Below are 23345 nucleotides of genomic sequence, written 5' to 3' on the forward strand. Positions count from 1 at the left end.
TAAAGCGGTGGTTCACCCTTAAAAACAAGTGTCTACCATTAAATCCAGCATACTAGCGTGAGCTACAGTATGCCTTTATTTTATTTTTTTTGCGCCGTACTCACAGTTTAATCCCGTAGTTACGTTTCAGACTCCCCACGGGGAATGGGCGTTCCTATGCAAGGGGAACATGATTGACGGCCGGCTATGGCGCGTCACGCTTCCCGAAAATAGCCGGAGTAGGACTCGGCTCTTCACGGCGCTATACGGCGCCTGCGCACAGACTAGGAGCTGACTGCGCAGGCGCCGTGAAGAGCCAAGTCCTATTTCGGCTATTTTCGGGAAGCGTGACGCGCCATAGCCGGCCGTCAATCATGTTCCCCTCTGCCTAGGAACGCCTACTCCTCGCGGGGAGTCTGAAACTTAACTACGGGATTAAACTGTGAGTACGGCGCAAAAAAAACAAAATAAAGGCATACTGTAGCTCGCGCTAGTATGCTGGATGACATAGTAGAAAAAAAAAATTTAGGGAGAACCTCCGCTTTAAAAACATAAAAAAAAAAAGAAAAAAGTTAGAAATAAAAAAAAAAACACTGGGCTTTTGCTTCTTTTTCATCCCCACATTGAAGAGATAGCTCCTAACTATTCATCAGAAATAAGAGGAAATCTCTCCAATGCAGACAAAGACAACCATAAAACTCCAACATAGGTTCTAACCCTTCTGCACTCTATCCAAAGCAATCAAAAATATATACAGTGGAACCTCGGATTGCGAGTAACGCGGTTAACAAGCGTTTCGCAGTATGAGCGCTGTATTTAAAAAAAAAAAAAAATCGTAACTCGGTTTGAGAGTGTTGTCTTGCAAAACGAGCAGGATTCAGGCCAAAGATGTGTGCAGTACCGCATCTGGCCTGAAGTGGAAGCGCCAGAGCCGAGCGGCCCCAAACGCAGCCGATCGGCGCCGTTTGGAAATGCACGGAAAGGCCAGAAGACAGCACGTCTGACCTCGGCAAACATTGGGAAAGAGACTTTCCGAGGTTTGCCGAGGTGTCCTCGGGCCTTTCCAGACGTTTGCGAGGCACTCCGACCCCCACCTCTGGCCGCATGTGGTATTGCATGCCATTGAAGTCAATGCAGAACAAATTATTTTAATTTCCTTTGACTTCAATGGGGAAACTCGCTTTGATATGCGAGTACGTCGGATTACGAGCATTCTTCTGGAACGGATTATACTCGTAATCCGAGGTTCCACTGTATATAAATTATAAGAAAAAAAAAAAGAAGCCGCAAAACAATATAATGTAGTTTTAGGAGATTCATACATGTGGTTCATATTGCTCCAACTCTGCCACATCTGGGATCTTACGTCCTGCTAGCCGAATCTCTCTTCCCTTTGTAATGGAGGCATCCAAGCGAGGAGTAATGAACGTTACATTTACTGAACAGGGCTGGGCGGACTGGACATTGTTTTTGGGTCTCTCTGTGCTAGATTGGTTGTAAGTCAAGGAGAGAGGTGAAGACAAGGCCTGGAACAGTTCTGATGTTCCTCCAGACAGTACATAAGATGCCACCACCAACGCAGTGATCGATAACGCCACCAGCAGGCTGCACAGTGTTCTTTTACCAAAGCCCTTTTTCAGACTCCCTCCGGCACCTTGCGTTGCTGGCATTCCTAAGACGGAAGCTGATCTCCACATCCAGCTTTCTTTAGGATGGTGTCAATGCCGAATCCAGCAAGTCTCTGCCACGTCCACACTGGTGACGCAACATGCAGGCATAGGACACATGGATACATGGACCACAATGGATTTGTCGGTAGTTACAGTAAAGTAGATGTGATGTAGTGGGTTGCAGGTGCATTCAGACTCGTCATCACCTCTGTTCGGACCAAACGTATCAGGCACGCTGTAACCTTTCATTTTTGTCTTTCTTCATTCTTCCTGGATGGAGAAAAATTTGATTCATCAGAACTTGGACAGAGAAGGAAAATGCAGCAATCAAAATGCATTTAACCACTTAAGCCCCGGACCTTTAGGCAGCTAAATGCCCAGGCCAGGTTTTGCGATTCGGCACTGCGTCGCTTTAACAGACAATTGCGCGGTCGTGCGACGTGGCTCCCAAACAAAATTGGCGTCCTTTTTTCCCCACAAATAGAGCTTTCTTTTGGTGGTATTTGATCACCTCTGCGGTTTTTATTTTTTGCGCTATAAACAAAAATAGAGCGACAATTTTGAAAAAAATTCAATATTTTTTACTTTTTGCTATAATAAATATCCCCCAAAAACATATATAAAAAATATTTTTCCTCAGTTTAGGCCGATACGTATTCTTCTACCTATTTTTGGTAAAAAGAAATCGCATATGGGCTCTTATCGATTGGTTTGCGCAAAATTTATAGGGTTTACAAAATAGGGGATAGTTTTATTGCATTTTTATTAATTTTTTTTTTTTACTACTAATGGCGGCGATCAGCGATTTTTTTCGTGACTGCGACATTATGGCGGACACTTCGGACAATTTTGACACATTTTTGGGACCATTGTCATTTTCACAGCAAAAAATGCATTTAAATTGCATTGTTTATTGTGAAAATGACAGTTGCAGTTTGGGAGTTAACCACAGGGGGCGCTGTAGGATTTAGTGTTCACCTAGTGTGTGTTTACAACTGTAGGGGGGTGTGGCTGTAGGACTGACGTCATCGATCGAGTCTCCCTATATAAGGGATCACTCGATCGATGCAGCCGCCACAGTGAAGCACGGGGAAGCTGTGTTTACACACGGCTCTCCCCGTTCTTCAGCTCCGGGGAGCGATCGCGACGGAGCGGCTATAAACGAATAGCCGCGCCGTCGTCCCGGATCGCTCCCCGAGGGAATCCGACTGCCGCATGTAGCGGGGGGGTCCCGATTGGACCCCCGACCCGTGGAAAGGCAGGGACGTACATGTACGCCCATATGCCTGTACGTGCCATTCTGTGGACGTACATATACATGCGGCGGTCGGGAAGTGGTTAAACCCACAAAACAAAAAGGTTATACAGTCAAACCTTGTTATGCGAGCATAATTCATTCCGGGAACATGCTTGTAATCCAAAGCACTTGTATATCAAAGCGAATTTCCCCATAAGAAATAATGGAAACTCAGATGATTCGTTCCACAACCATTTATTCAGAAGTCCTTCAGTCTATAGTCCATATAAAAAGATTATAGCAATGTGATTGGTTGTGTAACCATAACATTTCCATCCACAAATGGAAGCCTCCACAAGGGGATTAGAAGCAAAATCCATCAGGAGCTCCAGAGTATAAAAGAGAAGAGAGGAGCCTCTAAATGTAGCAATATGGTTATATTTAATGAAGGTACAACATTTAGCAACTCACATGGTTGATGATTAAAAGAGGCCCATCTAAGTATGCAGGGACCCGGGGTAAAGCTGCCCACATAGACCATCCTCCGCACCCCTGACTCTCAACGATGTCAGTCTGCAATCGTGACTGGGAAGACTACCCTGCAGTAGAACGATCTGAAAGACGTACATGGACATCCTCCGGTTTAACCGTTTAACGACCGCCGCATGTATATGTACGTCCACAGAATGGCACGTACAGGCAGATGGGCGTACATGTACGTCCCCGCCTTTCCGCGGGTCGGGGGTCCGATCGGGACCCCCCCCCCCCCCCAGTACATGCGGCGGTCGGAAATCGTTGGGGAGCAATCCGGGATGAGGGCGCGGCTATTCGTTTATAGCCGACCCCTCGCGATCACTCCCCGGAGCTGAAGAACGGGGAGAGCCGTATGTAAACACGGCTTCCCCGTGCTTCACTGTGGCGGCTGCATCGATCGTGTGTTCCCTTTTATAGGGAGACACGATCGATGACGTCAGACCTACAGCCCCACCCCCCTACAGTTGTAAACACACACTAGGTGAAACATAACTCCTTCAGCGCCCCCTGTGGTTAACTCCCAAACTGCAACTGTCATTTTCACAATAAACAATGCAATTGAAAGGCATTTTTTGCTGTGAAAATGACAATGGTCCCAAAAATGTGTCCAAATTGTCCGAAGTGTCCGCCATAATGTCGCAGTCACGAAAAAAATCGCTGACCGCCGCCATTAGTAGTAAAAAAAAAAGAATAAAAATGCAATAAAACTATCCCCTATTTTGTAAACGCTATCAATTTTGCGCAAACTAATCGATAAACGCTTATTGCGATTTTTTTTACTAAAAATAGGTAGAAGAATACGTATCGGCCTAAACTGAGGATTTTTTTTATATATATATATGTTTTTGGGGGATATTTATTATAGCAAAAAGTAAAAAATAATTGGATTTTTTTTCAAAATTGTCGCTCTATTTTTGTTTATAGCGCAAAAAATAAAAACCGCAGAGGTGATCAAATACCACCAAAAGAAAGCTCTATTTGTGGGAAAAAAAGGACGTAAATTTTGATTGGGAGCCACGTCGCACGACCGCGCAATTGTCTGTTAAAGCGACGCAGTGCCGAATCGCAAAACCTGGCCTGGGCATTTAGCTGCCTAAAGGTCCGGGGCTTACAGTAAGTGGTTAAGTGGTTATACAGGCATCATCCTGGTAGCGATCTTTTCAGCTGGCGATTCTGAACAACGCAGAAGTAATCTTAGTGGCTAATTAGCCACTCGATCACTTCTGCGGGTGGTGAAAAAGGGATCCCACCCCCCTCCCGCCGCCTCTCCTGGGATCTCCGGTTCCATCACAGAGGCCCGGGAGCGATGCGGCAGGCAGTGATGGCTGCCCGATAGAGAGATAGAGATATATAGAGTGATAGAGTGATAGAGATAGAGAGAGAGATATAGAGAGATAGAGATATATAGAGTGATAGAGAGATAGAGATATATAGAGTGATATAGATAGAGATAGAGAGAGTGATAGAGATAGAGAGAGAGAGAGAGAGAGAGAGAGAGAGAGAGAGAGAGAGAGAGAGAGAGAGAGAGAGAGAGAGAGAAAGAGAGATAGAGATAGAGATAGAGATAGAGAGAGAGAGAGAGAGAGAGAGAGAAAGAGAGATAGAGATAGAGAGAGTGATAGAGATAGAGATAGAGAGAGTGATAGAGAGATAGAGAGATTGATAGAGATAGAGAGATAGAGATATATAGAGTGATAGAAAGAGAGAGAGATATATAGAGTGATAGAAAGAGAGAGAGATATATAGAGTGATAGAAAGAGAGAGAGATATATAGAGTGATAGAGAGAGAGAGAGATATATAGAGTGATAGATAGATAGATAGATAGATAGATAGATAGATAGATAGATAGATAGAGAGATAGAGAGAGAGAGATAGAGACTGCTGTCATTCCCCTCTCTCTGTAACCCTGGAAACTGGGAACGACGAGTAGTTTGCCACTTCCAGTTTTGCCCCTTTGTTTACCTGGCCAGCAACGGCCAGGTAAGTAGCCGATCAGATCGATCTGTGTCTGATCGACTACATGAGAGGCCAGAGGAGAGATTTGGGGTCTAATTACTATTGACGGCTCAGTTTACGGCTCCGTTTACCGAAGCCGTCGGTAGTGGCGGAGACGATCACGGCCTCTCCCCTGACCGGTCTGGAGCTGAGTGAGGGAGAGATGGCCCCCACTTGGCTCCATAACATTAGATGGCGGAATCAATGTCAAACGTCACTTCCACCCAATGGTCTTAAAGGGGAGATTTTTTTGGTTTGCAAAAAAAAAATCTAAAAATTACATTTACATTTTTTCTTTTTATTGCATTTTTGGTCTTTTTGACCCCAGATCTCACATTTAGGAGGTCCTGTCATGCTTTTTTTTCTATTACAGGGAATGTTTAGGTTCATGGAATAAAAGTGACCCAAATTATAATATAAATTTGGGTTACTTTTATTTTACAATAATATAACTGTATAAAGACAGTGTAAACAAACAAAAAAAGTAATATTAAAGAAGAGAAAATAAATAAATAATGTAAAGCGCCCGTCCCGCCGAGCTTGCGCGCAGAAAACGGTGTTTAAACCACACATGTGAGGTATCGCTGCAGTCATTAGAGCGAGAGCAATAATTCTAGTAAAAAACCTCCTCTAACTGGTAACCTGTAGAAATTTGTAAACGTCGCCTATGGAGATTTAAGGCTTAAAGTTTGTCGCCATTCCACGAGCGGGCGCAATTTTGAAGCGTGACCTGTTGGGTATCAATTTACTCGGCGTAACATTAACTTTCACAATATAAAAAGAAATTGGGCTAACTTTACTGATGTCTTTTCCCATAAAATAGCGCTTGTAATGCCTCGTACACGCGTACGGGAACTTTTCCCGTCGGAAAGGCGAGAACCTGCTCGGTTCAGCCTTTCCCCTACACACGGACGGTTTGCCCGACAGGAAAACTGCGAAGGAGCTTTGGCACAGTAAGGCCCCTTTCACACTGGGGCGGGAGCCGCGGTGGCGGTATAGCGCCGCAAAAAATAGCGGCGCTATACCGTCGTAATTGCCGCGGGATTTGGCCGCTAGCGGTGCGGTATTAACCCCCGCTAGCGGCCGATAAAGGGTTAATACCATCCGCAATGCGCCTCTGCAGAGGCACATTGCGGGCGGTATTACCGCGGTTTCCCATTGTTTTAAATAGGAAGGAGCGGTATACACGCCGCTCCCCTCACCGCTCCAAAGATGCTGCTTGCAGAAGATTTTTTTCTCTCCTGCCAGCGCATCGCCTCAGTGTGAAAGGCTCCTTATGCCGTCATATCTTAGGCTGCATTCTTATGCAGGCCGCTAGGTGGCGTTCCCGTTGTGGTCAGCGTAGAGTATGCAAATTGCATACTAACGCCGATTCACAACCCTACGCGAGCCCTGCGTACGCAGTTTACGTCGTTTGCGTACGTCGGTTTTTGCGTAAGGCAGGGGCAGCCAATGCTACGTATACCTGTCGTTCCTGCGTCGCGTTTTTGAAAAATTGCGTAGTTTGCGTAAGTGAATCGTGAATGGCGCTGGACGCCATTCACGTTCACTTTGAAGCAAATGACGTCCTTGCAACGTCATTTACCGCAATGCACGTCGGGAAAGTTTCCCGACGGAGCATGCGCACTACGTTAGGCGCGGGAACGCGCCTAATTTAAATGATCCACGCCCCCTACGGGATCATTTAAATTGCACGCTCTTACGCCGGGCATTTTTCAGGTGCGCCCATGCAATTTACGGAGCACCCTCGTCCTTTATTTGAATTAGGCGCGCTTACGCCGGCCCCATTTATGCTAAGTTAGGAGGCAAGTGCTTTGTGAATACAGCACTTGCCTCTATAACTTACGGCGGCGCAGCGTAAATACGATACTCTGCGCCGCCGTAATAATGCACGCAGCCCATTGTGTTTTTTTATTTACTCTGTTAGTCGCCCCAAGAGTTTTTTTCTTTTTTTCCAAAACAATAAAAGGTATTTTCAGCACTCAGTACAGGACATTCGGATTAAGAATACGGGAAGCAAACGGCTCAGTAGCGAGGCCAACTGGGAGAAGTGTTCCTATTGATCGCAGAAAAGTCTGACATTTTAAGGCATCGGCTGGAATCTTGAAATGCATTGTCTGCCTGGCTTGTCTGGGATTAAAGCAAAAAGAAAAGCTCAACCGGAAAAATAGAGAACAATAGCTGTGAAGGCAATCTGATTGTGAAACACATCACTGAGGCTCGTATTTATCAAAATGTCGGAAATTATTACTTTCTGCATTGCTCCAAAATAACCAGCATGGGGATGAAAGTTTAATAAATGTGCATTTTCCAGAGCGGGTAAAAATCTGATTGATGGCTTCAGAAAATACTGATGAATATTTAGTACACATTGGGGTAGATTCACATACCTTTTGCGGTGGCGTATCTCCAGATACGCCGCCGTAATTTGAATTCCGCGCCCGCCTAGCGTTACGCTGATTCACAAAGGCAGTTACGCTGAAAAAATAGGCTTCCTCCACCGACGTAACTTGATTGCGGCGGCGTAGAATTGTGTGCAATATAACTTTGGCCGATAGGGGCGCTTCCGTTGTTGTCGGTGTAGAATATGCTAATTTCCTAGATACGCCGATTCACAAACGTACGTGCGCCCGACGTTCGTTTTTTACGTCGTTTGCGTTAAGGCTTTTTCGGCGTAAGGCTGCTCCTGCTATTAGGAGGCGCAGCCAATGTTAAGTATGTACGCCGTTCCCGCTTCGAAATTTGAATTATTTACGTCGTTTGCGTAAGTCGTTTGCGAATAGGGCTGGACGTAATTTACGTTCACGTCGAAACCAATACGTCGTTACGCCGTACTTGGGAGCAATGCACACTGGGATATGTACACGGACGGCGCACGAATCACGTCAATCACGTCAGGTCATCACATATTACCATAAAACACGCCCCCCCCCTTCCCCATTTGAATTACGCGCGCTTACACTGGCCCCATTTACGCTACGCCGCCGCCACTTACGGAGCAATCGCTTTGTGAATACTGCACTTGCTCCTGTAAGTTGCGGAGGCGTAGCGTAAATACACTACGCCGCGTCGCCGTAACTTATAGCGTAGCTACCTGAATCTACCCCACTGATTTTTTTCTATATGTGAAAAGCATTTGGCAGCTTGGAGACCCCCTGCCAGGGGTTCAATCCTTTCAATGAGGGAATTAAGAGTGTCTCAGTCCATTGGAGGCATTTGCTGTCACACATACATTTTTCAAATTGTTGGAAACTATTAGAACAAAGATGGCCTAATCCTTTATTATTCTCTGAAGAGGAGAGAAAAATCTAAGTATTGCATGTGTGTAGGCAAGTGCATAGCCTTCCCATCCATAGGTAGCCTAGTGTCATTATTGTATGGGAAGGGAAGTCTCATAAGAGAATTATTGGTCCCTTACGCACCTTTCACACTGGGGTGGTGGATGCGTCGGCGGTAAAGAGTTGTTGGAAATTCCAAACGTCAAGAACGCAGTGAAGTACAACACTACGACGAGCCGAGAAAAATGAAGTTCAATGATTCCGAGCATGCGTAGGATTTTTGTGCATTGGAATTGCATACAGACGATCGGAATTTCCGACAAGAACTTTTCCCGTTGGAAAATTTGAGAACCAGCTCTCAAATTTCGACAGGAAATGTCCGATGGGGCCTACACACGGTCGGAATTTCTGACCAAAAGCTCTCATTGAACTTTTCTTGTCGGAAATGCTGCGTACACACGATCAGAACAGGTTTTTTTCTACGATTGCCCTATATTTGGCTCCATCCATCTTCCCATCAACTCTGACCAGTTTCCCTGTCGAAGTAAAGCATCCCCACAACATGATGCTGCCACCACCATGTTTCACGGTGGGGATGGTGTGTTCAGGGTAATATGCAGTTTTAGTTTTCCGCCACACATACTGGGCCGGATTCACAACGGATTTACGACGGCGTATCTCCGGATACGCTGTCGTAACTCTGAGTTGCGGGATCGTATCTATGCGCCTGATTCATAGAATCAGTTACGCATAGATTTCCCTAAGATCCGACCGGCGTAAGTGTCTTACACCATCGTATCTTAGGCTGCATATTTACGCTGGCCGCTAGGTGGCGCTTCCGTATATTTCCGCGAGGAATATGCAAATTAGGTAGTTACGCCGATTCAGAAACGTACGTCCGCCCGGCGCAATTTTTTTACGTCGTTTACGTTAGGCTTTTTCCGGCGTAAAGTTACCCCTGCTATATGAGGCGCAGCCAATGTTAAGTATGGCCGTCGGGCCAGCGTAGAATTTTCCGTTGATTACGTCGTTTGCATAAGTCGTTCGCGAATAGGGCTGTGCGTTATTTACGTTCACGTCGAAAGCATTGGCTTTTTGCGGGTTAATTTGGAGCATGCGCACTGGGATACTTTCACGGACGGCGCATGCGCCGTTCGTAAAAAGCGTCATTTACGTGGGGTCACAATAAATTAACATACAACACGCCCACATCTTCCACATTTGAATTAGGCGGGCTTACACCGGCCTATTTACGCTACGCCGCCGCAACTGTGCTTTGTAAATACTGCACTTGCCTGTCAAAGTTGCGGAAGGCGTAGCGTAAATAGGATACGTTACGCCCGCTCACAAATACGCGCTCCCTACCTGAATCTACCCCTATATCTGTTCTGGCACTTTGATTTTAGCCATGTTAAGGCCCGTACACACGATCGGATATTCCGATAACAAATTATGTGATGGACGTGTTTTGCCGGATAATCCGACCATCTGTAAGCTCCATCGGACAATAGTTGTGGGAATTTCCAACAACAAATGTTGGATAGCCATGCTCTCAAATTGTCCGACAACAAATGTGTTCCATGGGATTATATGATCGTGTGTACAAAAATCCGTCGGACTAAAATCCAAAGTACAAACACGCATGCTCCGAACCAACGCTAACATCAGACAACATCAGCAGAAGTTGCCCAAAGGGTGGCGCTAAAGAGCTGAAAAACAACGTATGTTGGCTGAAAAAGTTCTGCTGTCTGCATGCAGAACAACAGGGTTCGACAAACCCCGGGCGCCAGGGCGCTTTTGCGACTAGAATTTCCGGTAATTGAGGCCGCGACTTTACGGCCTTCTGCAGGCCTATGCTTTCTTTCTGTATTCTGACGCCATCTTGTGCTGGCCAGTGGTATGACAAGACAACCAGCAATTCTAATGGTGCTTCCCCTGTCTGTTTTCACTGCCATCCCCTTCCCTCTAATAAGAACCCCCAAACATTATATATATATCTTTTATTCTAACACCCTAGGGAATAAAATGGCGATCGTTGCAATACTTTCTGTCACACCGTATTTGCGCAGCGGTCTTACAAGCACACTTTTTTGGGAAGACACCCGTAAAGTTAGCCCAATTTTTTTTTAGATTGTGAAAGATAATGTTACGCCAAGTACATTTATACCCAACATGTCACGCTTCAAAATTGCGTCGGTTTGTGGGATGGCGACAAACTTTTACTCTTTAAAATCTCCATAGATGACGTTTAAAATTTTCTACAGGTTGCATGTTCTGAGTTACAGAGGGCTAAAATTATTGCTCTCGCTCTATCAATCGCAGCGATACCTCACATGTGTGGTTTAAAAACTGCTTTCATACTCACGTATGCATTCGCTTCTGCCCGTGAGCTCGGCGGGACGGGGCGCGTTCCTGGCTCCTAACTTTTTAGCTGGCTCCTAGTAGACTTCAAGCAAATTTGTCAAGCCCTGCAGGACAAGTTCTGAAAGAAGTCCGATCGAGTGCATGAGGCTTTACTCTTGCAACGCACACGAGTGCACACAACGCAAACGAGCGCACACAACGCACACAAGCGCACAAAACGCAAACGAGCGCAAAGACCTTTCCTTGCGGAATCCTTCAGTCTAACATTACAGCACTGAAGAGCAGAATGAAAGCTGTCCCAGCTGGGCACATTTCAAGGCTGCGGCACAATGGTGGGAGTCAGATATACTCGCGTGTTATTCAGCCCCCTACAGCTGCGATCCGATGAATATTTCAGAGTCTTGGCAGCGTGGCATGAAATCATAGAGAAAAGCTCTTTTAACAAATCCGTTCACAGGCTATTTGTCAACCAGAAAAAAAATCAATGTGACAGTGCCTGACCTCTTCTCACGGCTCAAAACATCAAGTGCTATGCTACCCAACAGAATGAAATACCAACCCCTACAATATTCCATTTCCCTGCAGCGGGCACACAAAGCCAACGTGTAATGTAGATACGAGATTTACAGACCCGCCACAAATGAGGGCAAGAATAAAGGCATAATCTTATTTAATTTGAATCCTTTCATCATTTAATCGGCCCCGCTGCTATTTAATGGGCACTATTCAATTTAATTAACAGCCTCCCAGCAAGGACTTAACAGCAGCGAGTGATTGAGATATTGCGCAATACAATTAACCAACGCCAATGACACCAGGGAGAGCGACAGATGTAAAGAGAGCCGATGCCAAGTATACATTAGTGTGGCATACAATGAAGGACCCCCTTTTCCAGTTGCAATGCATGCCATTAAGCTTTATCATTCGTGCAGTGTTCACTTCGTCGACAAAAACATTTTAGTCACCAAAATGAATACTATGTTAGTCGACAAAAAATCTAAAACAACTGAGATGACTAAAATACGACTAAAAACTAAAATGCCATTTTTGTCAAAAGACTAAAATGTGGGACTAAAACCAAAATGACTTTTTAGTCAAAAGACTTATGCCGCGTATGCAGGGCCGCCATGAGGCTGCATTCACACCTCGGCGTACAAAATCGCTGCGTTTTGTCCCGCAAATTGCGGCGACAAGTAGCGGCGTTTTGTGCCGCGATTGTGAATGCAGCCTTCACCCCCTCTATAGAGATGGTTCACATCTCCTATGCCGAACGCCGAAAGCCGCCTGAAAAAAAGGTCCGGGACTTTTTTTCAGGCGGCAGGCGTACGGCGTGGAGCTGTGAACCATCTCCATAGAGGTGCATGTTAAATCATCCCTCTGGCGTCTCGGGGCTGCAGCGGCGTCGCACTACAGGCGTATATACGCCTAGGTGTGAACGGGGGCTCAGGGGGGTACAGGCAGTACACCTGTAAGGGGCCTGGATGGCAACCCCCCTTTAAAAAAAAAAGGGGGGGGTCCGGAGGTCCCCAGGGCCCCAGATGGCAACCCCCCTTGTTTTTATTTATTTTTAAATAAAAAAAATATATTTTTTTTTAATATATTTTTATTTTATTTTTTATTAACCACTTCAGACCCGCGCTATTGACAAAAGACGTCAACAGCGCGGCTCTTAAGTGCCGGGTGGATGTCTTTGGACGTCCTTTTAAAAGCATTACCCGCGCACGCCACTGGGTGGCGCGCAGCGGGTAAACACTGTCCCGGCGCATCGCTGAAGAACCGATGCGTGTACATGGCGGCCGCGATGTCCGCCGGCTACACGCGATCGTCGGTGACACAGCAGGTGACAGCAGGGACGTGGAGCTCTGTGTGTAAACACAGAGCTCCACGTGCTGTCAGAGGAGAGGAGACCGATCTGTGTTCCTTGTACATAGGGACACAGCATCGGTCACCTCCCCCAGTCACCCCCTTCCCCCCCACACAGTTAGAACATACCCAGGGAATACATTTAACCCCTTCCTCACCCCCTAGTGTTAACCCCTTCCCTGCCAGTCACATTTATACTGTAATTAGTGCATTTTTATAGCACTGATCGCTGTATAAATGTGAATGGTCCCAAATTTGTGTCAAAAGTGTCCGATATGGCCGCCGCAATATCGCAGTCCCAATAAAAATCGCAGATCGCCGCCATTACTAGTAAAAAAAAAATCATAAAAAAAATCATAATTCTGTCCCCTATTTTGTAGGCGCTATAACTTTTGCGCACACCAGTCGCTTATTGCAATTATTTGCCACTATACCGCCAGCGCACCTCCCGCGCCCAGTGAGAAAGGGGCCTAAAGCCTCGTACACGTGCTCGTTTTTCCTCGGCAAGAAAATTGCTGCCAGAGCTTTCTTGCCGAGTACACCGTGCGTGTGTACGAGGCTTTCAGGTTTCTTGTCTGGAAATCTGCCCAGAATCTCAACGAGAAGAATAGAGAACATGCTCTCTATTTTTCTCGTTGTGAGATTCTCGGCAGTTTTCTGGCCGAGAAACCCGAGAGTGTGTATACTGTGGAAACCCGCGCAATGCGCAAAATGACTTTGACGCATGCGCGGTAGCTTCCTAGGCATAGGTAGGGTGTAGCAAGATGGCGGCGACAGCATCGAATGTGACGAGCGCACGCTCGCCCTACGCGATGACGTCACCGTGTTCTTTCCTTTCAAGAGAACCGTGGGTTCTTTTGAAACAAGAGTCTGTACACTCGGGCGGCAAGATATTCTTGCCAAGAATCTCGTCAGGGAAAACAACGTTTTTTTTTCCTGACGAGATTCTTGTCCGTGTGTACAGGGCTTAAGGCCTCTTTCACACGGGCGGATAGAATGGTGCTTTTAGCTGCGGATTTTCTCATTTTCTACCGCAGCTGAAAGCACGCAATGCTTTCCTATGGCCCAATTCACACACTGCGTTTAGCTGCGTTTTCGTTACATGCGGTTTGGTGCAGATAGAAAAAATTGATTTCACTGGGCTAGATTCAGATAGGTTACGTGGATCTAAAGATCCGCTAACCTATCTGATTTACGATCCGCCGCAAGTTTTTGAGGCAAGTGCTTAATTCAGAAAGCACTTGCCTCTAAACTTGTGGCGGCGTATCGTATATCCCCCGGCGAAATTCAAATTCCGCGGCTAGGGGGCGTGTACAATTTAAATCAGGCGCGTCCCCGCGCCGATCAAACAGCCCATGCGCCGTCCGCGAATTTTCCCAGCGTGCATTGCTCCAAATTACGTCGCAAGGACGTCATTGGTTTCGACATTAACGTAAATTACATCCGGCCGTATTCGCGAACGACTTACGCAAACAACGTAAAAAATTCAAAACTCGGCGCGGGAACGACGGCCATACTTAACATAGGATACGCCGCACATACCCCTCCTATAGCAGGGGTAACTTTCCGCCGAAAAAAGCCGAACGCAAACGGCGTAAAAAAAAAGCCCCGGGCGGTCGTTCGTTTCTGAATCTGCGTAAATGCTCATTTGCATATCCGACGCCTAAAAGGTACGGAAGCGCCACCTAGCGGCCGGCCTGGAATTGCAGCCTAAGATCCGACGGTGTAAGTCACTTACACCTGTCGGATCTTAGGGATATCTATGCGGAACCTGATTCTATGAATCAGGCGCATAGATACGACGGCCGGACTCAGAGATACGACGGCGTATCAGGAGATACGCCGTCGTATCTTCTTTCTGAATCCGGCCCACTGCGTCCAAGAACGGCTTTGCGCAGCTATCCGCGAATAACTGCAGGTAATCGTGGTGATTTTTGTCAGCTGCGGATAGCAGCATGAAGGTGGGGGGAAAAAAAATAACAGGAAGCACGTCATAATCGCTAGGTATACCTGGGGATGACACAGGAAGTTGATTAGAGGGATAGAGGAAGGAGGGAAGAGGAGAGGGCAGCATGGCGATAGCGGCAAGAGATCTCTCACATGAGGCCATAATAGCCCCTGTCCATGACCGACCAGAGCTATGGGACTCAGAATGTCCAGGATACGCAGACAGGGTAATGGTTTGCATGCAGAGGACCGAAATGCATCATGGGTAGATCAAGGGACAAAAGCTGTGGGAGTGACTATACTTTCCTAAGGCCCCTTTCACATTGAGGCGTTTTTCATGCGGTACAGCGCTAAAAATAGCGTTGCTATACCGCATGAAAAATCATGCCCTGTAGTGTTCAATGTGAAAGCCCGAAGGCTTTCACACTGAAGCGGTGCGCTAGCAGGAGCGCTCCAAAAGTCCTGCTAGCCACATCTTTACTGCAACTTTACTCCTATACCGCGCCTTCCCATTGAAATCAGTGGGAAACCGCGGTAATACCGCGGTATTAACCCTTTTTCGGCCGCTAGCGGGGGTTAAAACCTCACCGCTATCGCCCGAATATCGCGGTAAATACGACGGTATAGCGGCGCTACAAATAGCGAGGCTATACCGTCACCGCGGCTCCACGCCTCAATGTGAAAGAGGTCTAACCGCCGTTAAACGCAACCGCACGTAAACGCAAAAAAATCGCGGTGTGCAAATGCAGCTGATCGCTGAGCCTGGAGTCTTGATTTTCACATAAAATATTCACGCTTTTATCTGCGGCAAAACAGCCGCCCGCGTGAAAGGCGCCTAAGACTAAAACTAAAATTGAAATTTGCTGCCAAAATGAACGCTGGTCCCAACAAGTAAAGAAAAAAGAACAGACCAAAGAAGAACAAGCCGTTCCAATATTGAGTATCGGGGTCACGAGAAGAAGCGAGTCCATGTTAGCAGATCATCACCTCCCACCCTAGGCAGTCCCAGTGACTCCTCTGTGTCCCCGACGCATACTCCTGAGTGGACTTCAAGAGGTTCCAACCGCAAAGTGAGAGTAAAACAAACCCACCCTATGGGGAAAGTCAAGCAAAATGGCTAAATGTGTAATTACTCTAACAGCACGGCTCTTGTCCTCCCTGGGCCCTGCGGGGGGGAGGGGGGAGCAGTTTCCAGCAACAGATTTCAGAGAAGCATTTAATAGAACTGTCAGGGGGGATTCAAGGTCTCTGATGGTATCTAAGAATAACTAACATAGCTGAATTATGTATATCCCAACTAAAAACTCATTTGCTTTTTATGTTAACCGTCATGATCAATTAACATTAAAGAATTCAACAACAAGGCAAACTTTGATATTAAATTATTGCACTACGCATGCACGGTCCACACAGGGCTTTCCATTATTATTTACCCCTCCTTTCCCCATTACGCCCCTGGAATTTTCCACAGTTTTTTAGTTCTACGCCCTAGATTTAAAATAGATTGAAACAGGATATTTTTACGCTAAAGCAGAGGGAAAATAAATCTGCATAATTTTTCACTTTTTTTTACAAATAATCTGAAAAGCCAAAGCTCAAGGAAGATATATAAAAAAAAAAAATAGTTATGGATCTGTTAAAGGAGCTGTAAATAAAAAAAAAATCTGCTGAAATGACTGTTTACAGGGTATAGAGACATAGGGCCAGATTCACAAAGAGATACGACGGTGTATTATCTACAGATACACCATCGTATCTCTGACTTACACTGGTCCTATCTATGCGCCTGATTCATAGAATCAGATACGCATAGATAGGGCTAGATCCGACAGTGTTACAATGTGTTACACTGTCGGATCTTTTTTTCAATTTAAAAATGGCACCGGGGGCGTTCCCGCTGATTTACGATAAATAATATGTAAATCAGCGAGATACGCAAATTCACGAACGTACGCGGACCCGTCGCAGTGTTCTTACGTCGTTTCCGTAGCGGTTTTCCGTCGTATACTTACCCCTTCTTTTATCAGGCGCAGCCAATGTTAAGTATAGCCGGCGTTCCCGCGTCGAATTTGAATTTTCCTACGTCGTTTGCGTACGCCGATTCACGAACGCGCGCGTCGCAAGTCCCGCTCACGTCGCAACCACTGACGTCCTAGTGACGTCAGTGGGAGCAATGCACGGCGGGAAATTCCACGGACGACGCATGCGCATTTAAATCGGCGCGGGAACGTGCCTGATTTTAATATGACACTCCCCTAGCCGCGGAATTTGAATTCCGCCGGGGGATTTAGCATCCGCCGTCGCAAGTTTGGAGGTAAGTGGTTTGTGAATTAGCCACTTGCCTCCTAAACTTGCGGGAGCGGATCTTAATTCACGTAGATCGAGCGGATCTATAGATCCGCTGAGCTACGTGAATCTGGCCCATAATAGTTAAAGCGGATGTTCCACCCCAAAAAAATATTAAAAGCCAGCAGCTACAAATACTGCAGCTGCTGACTTTTAATATTAGGACACTTACCTGTCCTGGAGTCCAGTGCCGTCCGCAGCAGAGCACGAGCGATCGCTCGTCACCCTGCTGCTCCCCCCTCCATCCACGCTGAGGGAACCAGGAAGTGAAGCGCTGCGGCTTCACTGCCCGGTTCCCTACGGCGCATGCGCGAGTCGCGCCGCGCCCGCCGATTGGCTCCCGCTGTGTGCTGGGAGCCGAGTGTTCCCAGCACACAACGGGGGGGGGGCGACGGGATGTGACGCAATGCCCGTCTTTTGCCCGTGAATGCCGGGCCGGAAGTGGGTGCAAATACCTGTCTTTAGACAGGTATCTGAACCCCCCTCCCCCCTGAAAAGTGTCAAATGTGACACCGGAGGGGGGGAGGGTTCCGATCAGCGGGACTTCACTTTAGGGTGGAGAACCGCTTTAACTGATTCCTTTTAACCGCTTAAGGACCACCGCCTGTAGATATACGTCCACAGAATGGCACGGCTGGGCAGATGGACGTACCGGCACGTCCTGTACATCTACCCAGCCGCGGGCGCGCGCCCGCGACCCGGTCCGAAGCTCCGGTCCCCGGAGCTGAAGAACGGGGAGAGCCGCGTGTAAACACGGCTTCCCCGTGCTTCACTGTGGCGGCTGCATCGATCGTGTCTTCCCCTTTATAGTGAGACACAAACGATGACGTCACACCTACAGCCACACCCCCCTACAGTTGTAAACACACACTAGGTGAAACATAACCCCTTCAGCGCCCCCTGTGGTTAACTCCCAAACTGCAACTGTCATTTCCATAATAAACAATGCAATTTAAATGCATTTTTTGCTGTGAAAATGACAATGGTGCCAAAAATGTGTCAAAATTGTCCGATGTGTCCGCCATAATGTCGCAGTCACGAAAAAAATCGCCGCCATTAGTAGTAAAAAAAAAAAAATTAATAAAAATGCAATAAAAATATCCCCTATTTTGTAAACGCTATAAATTTTGCGCAGACCAATCGATAAACGCTTATTGCGATTTTTTTTTACCAAAAATAGATAGAAGAATACGTATCGGCCTAAACTGAGGAAAAAATATTTTTTTATATATTTTTGGGGGATATTTATTATAGCAAAAAGTAAAAAATATTGCATTTTTTTCGAAATTGTCGCTCTATTTTTGTTTATAGCGCAAAAAATAAAAACCGCAGAGGTGGTCAAATACCACCAAAAGAAAGCTCTATTTGTGGGGGGAAAAAGGACGCTAATTTTGTTTGGAAGCAACGTCGCACGACCGCGCAATTGTCTGTTAAAGCGACGCAGTGCGAATCGCAAAACCTGGCTTGGGCATTTAGCTGCCTAAAGGTCCGGGGCTTAACCGGTTAAAAATAGATAAAAATCAATCATATAATGTACCTGCAGTTTCTAGTTTCATTTTTGCATGTTTCCTGCTTCTGCTGTACAGAGCCACAGAGCCAATACAGGGCAGTGATGGTTTGGAAAACGAAACTGATTGGTGCTGAGGGGTTTTAGACACACAGTAATCACACCTCCTTGATTAGTGACCACAGAGAGAAAGCTCCCAGTACTGTGGTTACCAGGAAACAGACAACCAGGAAGTGTGGAGATCAGAGAAGAATTACAGCAACTTGAGAGCAAAAACGAACAATGAGGACATGAAAACAGCACTGCATTAAGGTAAAGGAAGCTATTAAGATAAAAAAATAAATTCCTTTACAAACCCTTTAATACCCGGACCATTATGCAGGTTAAGGACCTTGCCCCTTTTTGCGATTTGGCACTGCGTCGCTTCAACTGACAATTGCGCGGTCGTGCGACGTGGCTCCCAAACAAAATTGGCGTCCTTTTTCCCCCACAAATAGAGCTTTCTTTTGGTGGTATTTGATCACCTCTGCGGTTTTTATTTTTTGCGCTATAAACAAAAATAGAGCGACAATTTTGAAAAAAAAATCAATATTTTTTACTTTTTGCTATATTAAATATCCCCCCAAAAAAGATATAAAAACATTTTTTTTCCTCAGTTTAGGCCGATACGTATTCTTCTACCTATTTTTGTTAAAAAAAAAAACGCAATAAGCTTTTATCTTCTTGTGTAGGCTTTAGCGACGGGGAAAAAAAATGCACATACTCAGAAGCAAGTTATGAGATGGAAAATTTGCATAATTAGCTCAAAGGGTGGCACCATTGGAATGGAACTTCCTCTTTATAGTGCCGTCGTACGTGTTGTACGTCACCGCGCTTTGCTCGAGCATTTTTTTATCACGATCGTGTGTATGCAAGGCAGGCTTGAGAGGAATCACGTTGAGAAAAACTTTGTTTTTTTCCATGACATGATAAACTGTCGTGTGTACGCGGCATAACAGGTTTACTTCTAAGATTGTCCTGTATTTGGCTCCATCCATCTTCCCATCAACTCTGACCAGCTTCCCTGTCTATGCTGAAGAAAAGTATCCCCACAACATGATGCTGCCACCACCATGTTTCACAGTGGGGATGGTGTGCAGTGTTAGTTTTCCACCACACATAGCATTTTTGCTTTTAGGCCAAAAAGTAAATTTTGGTCTCATCTGACCAGAGCCCCTTCTTCCACATGTTTGCTGTGTCCCCCACATGGCTTCTCACAAACTGCAAATGTGACTTCTTATGGCTTTCTTTCACCAATGGCTTCTTGCCACTCTTCCATAAAGGGCAGATTTGTGGAGAGACAACTAATAGTTGTCCTGTGGACAGATTCTCCCCCCTGAGCTGTAGATCTCTGCAGCTCCTCCAGAGTTACCATGGACCTCTTGGCTGCTTCTCTGATGAATGCTCTCCTTGCCCGGCCCGGTCAGTTTAGGTGGACGGCCATGTCTTGGTAGGTTTGCAGTTGTGCCATACTCTTTCCATTTTGGAATGATGGATTGAACAGAGCTCCGTGAGATCTTCAAAGCTTGGAATATTTTTATAAGCCTACACCCTGCTTTATACTTCTCCACAACTTTATCCCTGACCTGTCTGGTGTGTTCCTTGGACTTCATTGTGCCGTTTTTTTCACCTGGGTTCTCTAAACCTTTGAGGGCTTCACAGAACAGCTGCATTTATACGGAGATTAAATTACACACAGGCAGGGGAGGGCTGGCAGCCTTAGGCCTGGGGGGCAAGTCCAGTCAAGTGGCCCATAGAGCGTGGAAAAGTGATGGAGCAAGGAAAACAGAGACCCCCCTTACATCAGAGTCCGCACAGAGACCCCCCTTACATCAGAGTCCGCATAGAGGCCCCCCTTACATCAGAGTCTGCACAGAGGACCCCCTTACATCAGAGTCCGCACAGAGGCCCCCCTTACCCCAGAGTCTGCACAGAGGCCCCCCTTACCCCAGAGTCTGCACAGAGGCCCCCCTTACATCAAAGTCCGCACAGAGGCACCCCTTACATCAGAGTCCGCACAGAGGCCCCCCTTACATCAGAGTCCGCACAGAGGCCCCCCTTACATCAGAGTCCGCACAGAGGCCCCTCTTACATCAGAGTCCACACAGCGCCTCCCCTTACATCAGAGTCCGCACAGAGGCCCCCCTTACATCAGAGTCCGCACAGTGCCTCCCCTTACATCAGAGTCCGCACAGAGGCCCCTCTTACATCAGAGTCCGCACAGCGCTTCCACTTACATCAGAGTCCGCACAGCGCCTCCCCTTACATCAGAGTCCGCACAGCGCCTCCCCTTACATCAGAGTCCGCACAGAGGCCCCCCTTACATCAGAGTCCGCACAGCGCCTCCCCTTACATCAGAGTCCGCACAGCGCCTCCCCTTACATCAGAGTTCGCACAGCGCCCCCCTTACATCAGAGTCCGCACAGCGCCTCCCCTTACATCAGAGTCCGCACAGCGCCTCCCCTTACATCAGAGTCCGCACAAAAAATTCTGAAAACCATTTATCCTTTTTTCTTCCACCTCACAATTATGTGCCACTTTGTGTTGGTCCATCACATGCGCTCCTCCTCTGTGATATACTGTAATTACCAGCTGCTTATATAGTATGATATAGTGGTATGAAAGGCTCTTGCAGCCAGTTATATCATTTCCTGTTATGGCATGACACAGTATAATGTTCTGTTTGCTGATATAATTAGTTATTTAAGTGGAACGTGGAATGTTGCTGCGGAAGGACACAAAGGCTCAATTCAGATATAGCCATTTCATTTACTATATCTAATAATACATTTCTCTTCTAAAAGTTTAGTTCAGAAACATATTATGTGCTAAATCATTATTTCACATGAAAAAGTCATTTAAGGCTTGATCACACCAGATGCGTTTTTATTTTGCATCAAAATTGCAACGTTTAACCACTTAAGCCCCGGAGCATTTGGCTGGCCAAAGACCGGGCCACTTTTTGCGATCTCGGCACTGCGTCGCTTTAACGGACCATTGCGCGGTCGTGCGACGTGGCTCCCAAACAAAATTGGCGTCCTTTTTTCCCCCACAAATAGAGCTTTCTTTTTGATCACCTCTGCGGTTTTTATTTTTTGCGCTATAATCAAAAATAGAGCGACAATTTTGAAAAAAAAATGCAATATTTTTTACTTTTTGCTATAATAAATATGCCCAAAAAAAATATATAAAAAAACGATTTTTTCCTCAGTTTAGGCCGATACATATTCTTCTACGTATTTTTGGTAAAAAAAAATAAAATAAATCACAATAAGCGTTTATTGATTGGTTTGCGCAAAAGTTATAGCGTTTACAAAATAGGGGATAGTTTTATGGCATTTTTATTATTTTGTTTTTACTAGTAATGGCGGCGATCAGTGATTTTTATCGTGACTGCAACTTTATGGCGGACACTTCGGACACTTTTGACACATTTTTGGGACCATTGTAATTTCACTTTAAAAGTGCTAATATTTACTTACTCTGCTTGATCCAGCTCTGTCCCTGACATCCTCCTTGGTCCAGTGCCAGCAGTCCTCTTCAGGGCAAAATGACACTCTGGGCTAGATTCACATAGATCAGCAGATCTTTAGATCCGAGTGACTTATGTGATTTAAGATCCGCCGCCGCAAGTTTAAGAGGCAAGTGGGTAATTCACAAAATACTTACCTCCAAACTTGCGGCGGCGGATCGTAAATCCCCCGGCGGAATTCAAATTCCGCGGCTAGGGGGAGTGTAGCATTTAAATCAGGCGCGTCCCCTCGCCGATTTAAATGCGCATGCGCCGTCTGCGAATTTTCCCGGCGTGCATTGCTCCCAATGACGTCGCTAGGATGTCATTGGTTTCGGCGTGAGCGTAACTTGCGTCCAGCGCGTTTGAGAATCGGCGTACGCAAACGATGTAAAAAAAAAAATTGACGCGGGAACGACTGCTATACTTAACATTGGCTGCGCCTCATAGAAGCAGGGGTAAGTATACTCTGGGAAAACCGCTACGTAAACGTCGTAACAACACTGCGTCGGGCCCGCGTACGTTCGTGAATTGGCGTGTCTCGCTGATTTACATATTTCACAGTGTAAATCAGCGAGAACGCCCCCCGCGGCCATTTTTAAATTGCAGTTAAGATCCGACGGTGTAACACAGTTACACCTGTCGGATCTTAGGCATATCTATGCGTAACTGATTCTATGAATCAGTCGCATAGATACGACCGGCCTAAGTCAGAGATACACCGTCGTATCTCTATGTGAATCTGGCCCTATGTCATTCGGCCGATTTCCTGTGAGCCCAGTTTGTAGTTTTCATACCCCTAAGGGGTGAATCATCACACAGGTTGGGCTCACAGCACTCCAGGACTGTCATTGCGTGAGCATCACTCCGTAGTAGGATGCCTGCCAACTTACAAAGAAATAAACGGTCTATCATTTTTATTATAGGTGTATTTTAGAGAATTTTAAAGCGGTTGTATACCCGCTGAAACTTTTTTTTTTTCGTACACCTGTAAGGCAAAAGGCATAATGAGCTACTTACCTTGGAACGAGGCGTCGGTATCTCACCCGGTCCACGCCGAGGTAGCTGACATTT

The 23345-nt window shown here is 46.3% G+C and overlaps 1 protein-coding gene across 2 annotated transcripts in view; it reads right to left on the reverse strand.

Annotated features, from left to right (window-relative positions):
- The window catches only part of CHST15 (carbohydrate sulfotransferase 15), a 104417-nt gene that overhangs the window by 41965 nt on the left and 39107 nt on the right, over positions 1–23345 (reverse strand). For both annotated transcript variants that reach the window (XM_040361346.1, XM_040361347.1), the window contains exon 2: positions 1302–1919. In XM_040361346.1, the coding sequence (XP_040217280.1) occupies positions 1302–1676 (375 nt within the window). In that variant the 5' untranslated portion in view covers positions 1677–1919. The remainder of the gene's footprint in view (positions 1–1301; positions 1920–23345) is intronic.

This window comes from Rana temporaria, chromosome 8, assembly GCF_905171775.1.
Source record: "Rana temporaria chromosome 8, aRanTem1.1, whole genome shotgun sequence".
Lineage (NCBI taxonomy): Eukaryota > Metazoa > Chordata > Amphibia > Anura > Ranidae > Rana > Rana temporaria.